The sequence below is a fragment of the Rhagoletis pomonella genome, unplaced genomic scaffold, assembly GCF_013731165.1.
Source record: "Rhagoletis pomonella isolate Grant_MI unplaced genomic scaffold, Rhpom_1.0 Rhpom_scaffold_00597, whole genome shotgun sequence".
NCBI classification, from domain to species: domain Eukaryota; kingdom Metazoa; phylum Arthropoda; class Insecta; order Diptera; family Tephritidae; genus Rhagoletis; species Rhagoletis pomonella.
The window spans coordinates 29,586-40,796 of NW_023459151.1; the positions used below are offsets into that span (position 1 = coordinate 29,586).

The 11,211-nt window shown below is 37.7% G+C and overlaps 1 protein-coding gene and 1 pseudogene across 1 annotated transcript; one reads left to right on the plus strand and one right to left on the minus strand.

The window, feature by feature from the left end:
- Window positions 1-5,775: 5,775 nt before the first annotated feature.
- On the minus strand, window positions 5,776-7,015 carry LOC118751213 (annotated as a pseudogene).
- Window positions 7,016-9,473: 2,458 nt separating this feature from the next.
- Window positions 9,474-10,340, plus strand: LOC118751214 (ATP-dependent DNA helicase PIF1-like). Its single transcript, XM_036485992.1, has one exon. The coding sequence runs from the start codon at window positions 9,474-9,476 to the stop codon at window positions 10,338-10,340; it is 867 nt and encodes a 288-aa protein (XP_036341885.1).
- The last annotated feature ends 871 nt before the right edge of the window (window positions 10,341-11,211 follow it).

An 11,211-nucleotide genomic window follows, 5' to 3' on the forward strand; every position in this document is an offset into this window, starting at 1 on the left:
CGTTCCAAGGGTACGTATTCTTAGTGGTAGTAGACGCTATGTCAAAATGGCTCGAAGTGAAAATAGTAAAAAATATGGCAGCTTCGGAAGTCAAGCGTACACTACGGAAAATAATCGCGACTCACGGGGTGCCCAAGCGAATCATTTCGGATAATGGTACGGCTTTCGTGTCGGCGGAAATGAAAGATTTCTACGCTTCGAACGGAATTAAATTTAGTTCCACGGCACCATATCACCCGTCTAGCAATAAGGAAGCGGAACGCATGGTCCAGTATCTGAAAGATTCACTAAGACGAATGTCTGAAGGAGACATGGAAACGAAGTTGCAGCGTGTTCTTTTCAAACAACACACCACTCCCAACACAACAACGGGTAGGACACCGGCCGAGATGCTGATGGGTCGACAGCTGCGAACGGTTCTAGATATGGTGCATCCTGATGATGGCAACGAGAACGCGTTAACAAATATGCCAATTAATCAGGTAAGACGTTTTGAAATTGGAGAGCCCGTGTATTTTCGAAATTACGGGGCTGGCCCCGCCTGGTTGCATGGGCACATTGTAGAAGTCACTGGACCGGTTTCCTATGTGGTTGAATCGACAGACAAAAGAATCGGCCGGCGGCATGTGGACCAGATACGTCGAAGAATAGTGCAAGTAGCGGAACCCCACGTCGCCCCGGGGAAAGGTGATACATTAATGCCGCCCCTCATGATGCCAGGTTCTCCTAAGATACAAGATCCACCCGAAAATATGATATCAAGCCCCAACGTAAAAGTTTCACAAAATTCAAACACTCCGAGTGGGTCAACACCTACCTCGCCAGACATCTTATGGGCTGTTTTTGCTTACGCGTAAAAGCACATTTAGCGCATTTAGCTCTAAATGCTACTCTAAATGTACATTTATCCATACAAAATTCATCACCTAAATGCAACTAAATGCAACTCCATTTTTGCATTTAGAATCTAAATGCTAAAAGCAACCCTGTGATCTTCCAAAATTTCCACGATTCGAACATGGTTTAATGAGAAGAAGTGGCAACATTGCTTTTTCGAGTATACAGCCGCTAGCTGCGTTTCAGTGATCGCCGATCGAGATTTCATTTATTATTTTATATTACTTGGATAAAGAAAAGTTAAGCAAATTAAACATCGATATGATGCTGATAGAAATCTGGATTAATTTGTGATCAACTCTGTTTGTTTTGTTTCCTAATTAATTGTGGAAATTATAATTGACAGCACCGACAAATGAATATATACACAAACAAATGTTTGGTTATGGTTAAAACAAATCAAGTTTTTGTATTGAATTTTCGGTTTAGAATTTATTTTTTCCTTTTCAGTAGTGATTTTTGGACATTATCTTTTCCGTGAGAATTTATCGTAATAGATACGGATCTGAATAAGCGACTGGAACACGGCTGTTTAACAAAACCATACGATTTCGAACTCGCGTAAATGTACATTTGCTAAATGCTATAGCATGAACGCTCTTCGAAAACATATGTTCGAAAGTGCTAAATGTGGCATTTTAAATGCAGCAAAAACGCTGCATTAACTGAACAACCTGATCCGGAACTACAACCTCCAATGACGGAGACTGTTGGAAATAAGGTAACACGTTATGGCAGGGTGGTTAAACCTCCACAACGCTTTGATCCTGACTAATCGCGGAGGAGTGTGGTATTCCTTGGCAACCCTACAACTTTTAGAAGACAACGAATAGGCAATAGAGGTTGACAGCTGAGATGTCAGAAAATACACGTGTAGAAAAAGATCCGGTTGTTAGAAGTTAGAGGTTAATAAAAATCAAACTTGGGATTAACACTACAATCATCTATGAAGTTTCATTTAGCCGGCGATAAGATATATTACAAAAATACCACCATTCAATATTATCCACACCTTTTTATAGAATTTAGCTCCCATTTTAGGAAGTGTGATTGAATTCTTCCCCCTTTTCTCCTGCTTCCATAAATCATCCCTGTGGGTGGGAGTGCAAAATTTTAGAAAAAAGCTACTTAGAAAACCTTTAATAATTTAATCATGAAAAAGAAGGAAGTTTCAATAAACAACTTTTTTGTTAACAGCCCTATTCGCGTGTTGTCACAGTCGTCAATTGGCACAGTTCAATTGTCATTATCGTACAATCAACTGTTGTTAGAGGTATGCACAGTTAATAATGGCAAGCGAAAAACTCGTTTTATTTGCCAATTGTGGCGAAAGTTTCTCTTTATTGTTTGCATTTTAATTGTTCTTTTTGACCGCCACTGCAGCAGACAGTATTTCTTTTAAATAAAATACACCGCAGCAATGGATTACGAAACACCGGAAAAGTGAGTAATTTTATAATAGGAAAATTTATTTCATTTTATTATGAAGTCGTGTAACATAACAGGCCAGCAGAATATGAATGCACCACACAAGAGCAGCTGCAGTTTTGTGAAGACCACCCCGAACTGCAAACGTGTAAAAAATGTCCAAAAAACTGTTGTGTGGGATTCCCTCAGAAGTCTTCTTCTCTGTATAATTTTTTTGTGCTCCACAATAATAGTCGCGTATATAATAATTATTTTCTCCATGAATAATATGCTACAATGGGTACTATTAGGATTTTTATAAGCAAATAATAACTTTTTAATACACCTATTTAGGCAAATAAAATCGTTTCACAGTTTTCATTTAGTAAAATTTTGCAACTTTTTTCTGCAAAAATAATAAAATTGAAAACATTAACATATGTTTTAGCGTTGTCACGTACTCAATAGGTCATCACAAAAATAAAAGCAATTGTCGCCGTTGGAGCTTCCAAATTGCCCTCTGCATACCTAAACGTGACAATTGATAATAAACATGACAACAGTTATTGCGGCGAGTTTTGTCATTGCACGCGAATAGGGCTGTAAAAAGGTTTTTGACAATTGCTCAATTGTAAAAAATTCAAAGCGGCGTTACCTAATTTAAGTTGTTTGGTGGAGGGGATTTTATATCCTAAATTTGGGGGTATAAATAAAATAATTGTATAACATTTACCTTAAAAAATAATTAATATTATATTAAAAACGTTTAAATTTTACATTAAATTCGATTACTACTTGCCAATTGTTTTTTTCCATTAATAAAATTTTAGTGAACATAATTTACATCGTACAGTTTCATAAGTAAAAACACTATCAGCTGATTGCCAAAAAATGCCTTTTACAAATTCTTTCATTTCTATTATAATTTCTTTTGTTTCTATTACAATTTATTCAAAAAACACTAACCCACTGAACCAAAAACACCAATACACTAACCAAAAACACACGTAAAGCTTGCTGTTTTTGCTTACGCGTAAAAGCACATTTAGGGCCGGTTACTCAATGTCTGGTTAACGCTGATCCCCGGTTAAACATAGTTATCGACTTTACCGACACCGTGCTATATGCATGGAGTCGAAGACGTCAATAACGATGTTTAACCGCAGATTAGTATTAAACAGACATTGAGTAACCGGCCCTTAGCTCTAAATGCTACTCTAAGGCACACTGCACACGGGTCGTACGGCTTTAAACGCGCATTAGATGCGATGTACGAATGCCGTACGCTTTGTTGCCGAACGCTTGTGTTTAAATGGAGAGCTGTACACGAGTCGTCAGCTACGCGTATTCGTCAAAGCAAGCGAGCTGGAAATCACCTAGCGTATAGCAGTGCTGTTCGCTTGCCATACATTGTGGACAGTTTTCTTTGAGCGCGTTTGCATTTTTATTAAACATGGCAGATTAGAAGCAATTAAATTTGTTCAATTTATTGAAAATAATCCTTGCATATACAACAACACGATGCAGGAATATTCCAGAAAGGACATAACTAGTGTGGAAAAAAAGAAAAGGAAGAAAGTAGAAGAAAAGGACGAGGTTGACGTTGCGATGCTGAACTATCTGCAAGAAAAAACCCATAGGAAGACGGCCGATGATTCACGTAAAATGTACCTTTTGAGCTGCCGGAAGTAACGAATACTTCAGATATGCGTTTAAGACAGTTTAAAATCCGTACATTGCTCTTACTGGAGGAATTGATGTCTGATCAGGAGCAAGAAGCTGCGAATCAGCAGTTTGTTCCATGTGGAACAATTCAAATGAATACGCCAGCTTCTTCACCCATTGATCCACCAACTCCAACAACAGTAATATACACAACCGACAGCAACTCCAATAGTGACCCACAAGCTTTGGGTAGAAATCAATCATTTTTCTTCTCACAATAGTTTTGATATAAAATGCATGTATGTATGTACATTAGGGTGGTATTATTTTTGCGTATTCATTTCATTTTCCGTTTTTTTTTTAACCAAAATTGTGAGGGATGAAGTTTTAATGTACATAATTTTTACATATCGTTACTTTAATTCACAAAGGCCCTAAATAATTTTTTCGAAACTGCGTTTTCACAGGTTTTTGTAGAATGTATTAAAATACAACTTCAATACAAATTTTAAAGAGTTAGTACCAAAAGTAGTTTCTTGCTTTTCCTGGAAAATTTATTGGTTAGGGCGAATTAAGGTAACAATATACACTTGTGATCAGTTGATTAATTCATCAACATTTTGATCAATTGTGCCTATTTTTCTTTTGTTTATTTTATGTTTTTTATTTTTCCATAAAAGTCTAATTGTTACAGTAAACTGATGGCTGAGTGGAAGATCGACCTATCTCAGCAGCCAGTTCAAAAACGCCCTACTTCAGAATTTGATTGAATAATGCCCTATCTCATAATTCTGTTGAAGAACGCCCTATCTCAGCTGCCGATTCAAAAACGCCCTATCTCAAACGAAAATACATTGAAAATAAGCTGAGATAGGGCGTTTTTGAATCGGCAGCTGAGATAGGGCGTTCTTGGAAAATTTGCTGAGATAGGGCGTTTTCGAACTGGCTGCCGAGATAGGTCGATCTTCCACTCAGCCATCGAAACAATACTTCAAACAATAAATTTGAAATCGTACGATTTGCAGAACATGCCTGAATACATATTTCATAATTCATTAATTATTATAAATTCATTACTTATTTAATTTTTAATAAAGCAGAATTAAACTAAATTAAAGCTACATGTGTATTCATTTATGAAGAGTGGATGAGTAAGCAATGAAGAGAAGGTATGGACTCAGTTTCGTGCTCCCAAAACGAGGCAGACGTCAGTAGAGTAAACATATTCCCATTCACTTGCATTGCCTGTGAAGAAGAGTAATTATTTTTAGTTCCAAAATACAGTCATATTGCACACATTCTTCAAAAGTGACACAACTAAAAATTACACGTTCGTCAGAAAATGCGAAATTTGAATTTGAATTTATAATCTCTGGTTGTTGTGCATGCACTTTAATTAAATACATAAATAAACATATAATTTAATATATAATCGCACTATGTTATGGAGAATTCAGAGAGGGTTAAGAAAGCCTCAATGCCTTATACATACACTTGAACGAAGTGCTCGGTAAGACATGGGTCCGATCGCCTCGAATCGCCCACCTGATCTACAAAAAATTCATTAGACCAATAATGGACCCATGGCATCTTGGTATGAAAGAAAAACATACGTCCGTCAAAAGGTTGGAGGGTGTCAAAGGCTTGAGGAACTATTTATCTATAGTTGGGCCGGTAAATCACACTATTCCGTTCCTCAAACTCCTAAAAAACCAAGCTAATCTAACCTAGGCATCGAACCTCTGAGGTAGATAAAAAAAAAACGAAAATTTCAATTTTATATTTTCATTTACTTGATACACCAACCTTAGGCTAGATTTAATCTTATTGACTGTGGATACATTAAAAATAGCAAATTTACAATAGGTACATCCACTTTTGTTTGATAATTCACACTTGTTACACAGCTAAATATTTTATTGTATATTTGTATTAATGTATTTGAAAGTTTCTATTACAAAGTAGTTGATTAATGATTCTTTCTTTTTTAATAATTCAAAAATGTGCTATTAAATTAATTATATATCAAACGTAGTTTGAACACCGATGCGCTGTTTTATATATAATTGCATATCTTACAACAGCATCTTGTCGGGAACATGTCGTATACATATGTTGTGCCGTTTTTTTGTGCCTGAAAACGTTTCTGTTCCAGAAAATCTTTGGTCATGTAGGGCGTGGAAATTGGATGACCATGCAGTGAGCCCAGTTTTTCGCCATACGCCTTAAACTTAATCTGAAATAAACCAACAAAACAAAATTTATTTCATTTGCAATGTGTTGAGACATTACTCTTCGGTATATTTTACTTACAATGCCCGTCTCTGGATCCGTGACTTCCGTGTACATAGCAATATCTAAGAAGTCATTGGCAATGCATAAGCTTATGGCCTGCGTTGGCGCTTGCGGTGACTGTCGGATCAGCATTTTAAACCAGCTTGCAGCACACGTAATTTCCACAGACGTGGACCGTAGCGCATTATCATTCTGGTGACAGATTCCTCAATCTTATTATAACAGTTGGCACGAAGTTTAGGAAAATATGATTACAATCTGTGCGCTTGGAATGCGGATGCGAGAAGGCCACTTCCAATTCGTCCATTGATTCGAGTAACACGCCTTCGCCTTCGTTTTGTAGATATTCGAATGAAGCCTCTTTGGTGTTGAGATCCGAATGTCGAATAATGGAACGTATGAAGGAACGATAGTCGGTGACTTCTTTACCCTTCGTACCCTTGGCTTTACCCAGATGGAGGTGCATTTTTTGATTCGCAGTTGGTAAGGCTTCCAATTCATAGGAATTCATGCGATTCAGTTCAAGTTGGAAAGCACATGCTGGCTCCAAGTGACGGTATATTCTATCTTCTTCGAAATTGGGAATTGGCGTCTATACAAAAATTTTTAAAAGATAAATAGGTAAAACAATGAAATAGAAACATGTCGCTCACTTGCGGCGCTGGAAGAGCTCATCACGGTGAAGTTTACAAAAACTGCCAAAAATATGCACCATTTGTACATCGTCCATGTCGCCGTTGTCGGAAGTCATTGCCAATGCCTGATTTGGCTGGATTATTTTTTGGAGTTGAGCTGTGATACGGGTGGCATATTCTGTAAATAAATAAATATCAATTAGGGGATTCCCTTAAACGCGAAGAGCAGAAAACTCGAAAACCTCGAAAGTTTTCGAGGCTGTTTTTGGGAATGCACCTTTTTTCAGCCTCGTAAACAATGGAGAAATTCCGAAGTTTGACAGCTCATTCAGAGTTTTTTGTATAATACATCGCATCAGCTGAAATAAATACATATAAAATCAGCATTGAAAATGCCACGAAAAAATGAAAAATGTAAATTGTATGAAGTTCGTAGAATATTCGGATATAAAGGCAACACTGAAACTTACGAACGACTTTTCGAGGCTTTTTTCGCGACTAATTTGCCGCGAAAATCGCCACTCATACAATTTTTGACAGTTGTTTTTCGAGGCTGGAAAAGTTTCGAGGTTTCGTGGTTTTCGAGCCACTTTCGAGCTTAAGGGAATCCCCTATATATATATAAAAAGAAGTTACATTTCCTTGGTAATCTTATAACTCAAGAACCGCCGAACCGATTCCCACGGTTTTGCATTCGTTGGAAAGGGCTCGGGCTCCGTGAGGTTTGTAGCAAAGAAAATTTTTATAAAATAACTAGGGTCTCGAGATATAGACCAAAACGTGGACCTGGGTAACCTTGGGTGTATTTGTTCAATATGGGTATCAAATGAAAGCTGTTCATGAATGCTTTAAGATTGAGCACTTTTCATATAGCTGGGTGACTAGGGTCTCGAGATATAGACCAAAACGTGGACCTGGGTAACCTTGGGTGTATTTGTTCAATATGGGCATTAAATGAAAGCTGTTCATGAATGCTTTAAGATTGAGCACTTTTCATATAGCTGGGTGACTAGGGTCTCGAGATACAGACCAAATCCATTATCGCCTTGCATGGCTGGTGGAAAGTGCACAAAACGATATCCGCGACCGTTAGTTGCTGAAACAGTCACAGGGAACGATGGATATCCAGTTTATCGTCGACGTTCAAAAGAAGATAATGGTCGAACTATCAAAGTTAAAGTTCAAAATCAAATGATTGAGATCGGAAATGAATTCAATGTACCATATTGCCCGCTGCTATCACGAATTTTCGAAACACATGCGGACGTTGAGAGTTGTCATTCGGCCAAATCAGTTAAATATTTGTGCAAGTACGTCACAAAAGGCAGCGACATGGCTGTGTTTGGTATTGCGTCGGAAAATGCGAATGACGAAATCAGCAACTTCCAAATGGGCAGATACGTCAGTACTAATGAAGCACTGTGGCGATTATTGTCATTTCAAATTCATGAAAGATATCCCACAGTTGTACATTTAGCAATCCATTTGGAAAATGGACAAAGAGTTTACTTCACTGAGGCTAATGCGGCACAACGAGCTGAGAGACCACCATCGACAACATTGACTAGCTTCTTTGCAATGTGTGAAGCAGATCCATTCGCAGCGACGCTGCTGTACGTTGAAATGCCCAAGTATTACACTTGGAATCAATCAACAAAGAAATTCCAACGTCGCAAACAAGGAACCCCAGTTCCAGATTGGCCACAGGTGTTTTCCACTGATGCGCTAGGTCGCATGTATACTGTTTATCCTAGAAATGATGAATGTTTTTATTTACGACTGCTGTTGGTAAATGTACGTGGACCAAAATCATTTGCGCATTTGAAAACTGTGAATGGCCACCAATGCCAAACATATCGAGAAGCATGTCAACCTTCGGGTTTGCTGGAGAACGATTCTCATTGGGATTTAACGCTTGCGGATTCAGTTGTTTCATCAAATGCGTACCAATTACGAACGCTGTTCGCAATTATCATCACCACATGTTTCCCTTCACAACCAATTCAGTTATGGAACAAATACAAAGACGACATATGTGAAGATATTTTGCATCGCTTGCGCATTCAAACGAATAATCCCGACATGGAAATAACCGATGAAATATACAATGAAGGATTGATTCTGATTGAGGATCAATGCTTGACTATTGCAAACAAGCTACTGATTGAAGTAGGTATGATTGCGCCAAATCGATCGATGCACGATGCATTCAACCAAGAATTAAATCGAGAGCTGCAATATAATGTTGATACATTGCAGGAATTCGTTCGAAATAATGTGCCTTTGCTGAATGAACAGCAAAAATAAGTTTACGATACATTAATGCAAGCGGTGGACAATAATACTGGTGGTCTATTCTTCCTGGACGCACCTGGAGAAACAGGGAAAACATTTGTCATTTCATTGATTTTGGCAACTATTCGATCAAGGTGTGACATAGCTTTGGCATTAGCTTCATCTGGAATTGCGGCGACTCTTCTAGATGGCGGTCGTACTGCACATTCTGCGCTTAAGTTGCCACTCAATTTAAACACAATTGATACTCCAACATGCAATATTTCCCGATCTAGTGCAATGGGAAAATTGTTGGTGCAATGCAAGCTCATTGTTTGGGATGAGTGCACAATGGCACATAAGAAATCACTTGAAGCACTTAACTTCACACTGAAGGATCTTCGGCGAAATAACAACATATTTGGCGGCTTGATGATATTGTTGGCAGGCGATTTTAGGCAGACGTTGCCAGTAATTCCCCGTGGAACGCCTGCAGATGAATTGAATGCTTGCCTGAAGGCATCACCTTTGTGGAATAACGTAAAAGCATTATCGCTAACTACTAATATGAGAGTTCAACTTCAAAATGATCAAAGTGCTGCACAATTTTCCAAACAATTGTTAGCTGTTGGAAATGGAAAAGTTCCAGTTGATGCGACAACTGGATTAATTACTCTTACCAACGACTTTTGCCGATTTGTAGACTCTCAATTAGCTCTTATTGAAAATGTTTTCCCAAACATTAGTGAGAATTATCAGAATTATGCGTGGTTAAGTCAACGAGCAATTCTCGCCGCAAAGAATAATGATGTACACGCACTGAATTTCACCATTCAATCAAAAATCGATGGCGATTTGGTGACATACAAATCCGTTGATTCCATAACAAATTCCGATGATGTTGTAAATTATCCAACAGAGTTTTTGAACTCTCTGGAGTTACCAGGATTTCCACCACATAACTTGCAACTCAAAGTTGGTTCAGTTATTATGATATTGCGTAATTTTAATCCACCGCGACTTTGCAACGGTACTCGACTTGCGGTGAAAAAACGTATGCCGAATTTGATTGAGGCAACCATTATTAACGGAAAGTACGCAGGTGAAAATGTTTGTATTCCTCGAATACCAATGATTCCGACTGATCTTCCGTTTGACTTCAAATGATTGCAATTTCTGGTTCGCCTTGCATTCGCAATGACAATTAACAAGTCGCAGGGCTAATCGCTTAGTGTTTGCGGGATAAATTTAGAAAATCATTGTTTTTCATATGGGCTGCTATACGTTGCGTGTTCACGAGTTGGGAAACCATCCGCTTTGTTTGTGTTAACGACAGACCAAAAAACAAAAAATGTGGTTTACCAAAGAGCACTTCAATGAAACAGATAATTTGCGGACACGTATAACGCTTCGATTCAGATTTTTTACTTAGAGAAGTTCAACTAAATTACACTTCATTTTTGTAATCGAAATGAATACATTACTGTTGTGAAATGAAATAAAATTTTTCCTTTTCAAATATAAAACAAAAGAAAAATTATTTTTCTTCATCTTTTAATCCCCAAACGAAATGTTACAAGAAACGAAGCCATCTGGTGGCGAAACGGAGTTCGCCGGGTTTGCTAGTGTTAAATATAATCCGATAATGTTTAATTTTATTGAAATACTTACATACTTCAATTCGCGCGAAAACAATCGATGAAAATGAAAACAATAGGGCTGTTCAGGATGTTGTGGCAATGGGTTTGGATTTGCAGCTTACTTTATAGTTGCAGTTTGTACTTTATATGCAATAACCCCATTGCCAGGGCAGAGAAACATTTGGCAACAAAAAATAATTATTTAAATAATGTCGTATATTTTGTGGAGAAGAACTTTCATTTAAATCTAATTTTTCGAATTCTGGTAAGGTACTCGGATTTCGCTGGATTCGTTGTTGGGTTTCTTTTTCAAGTAAGAAGGTAGTATATGATATACCATCTTTTTTTCTTATAAAATTATGTAAGATACAAGCGCTTTGTATTATTGAAATGATGGT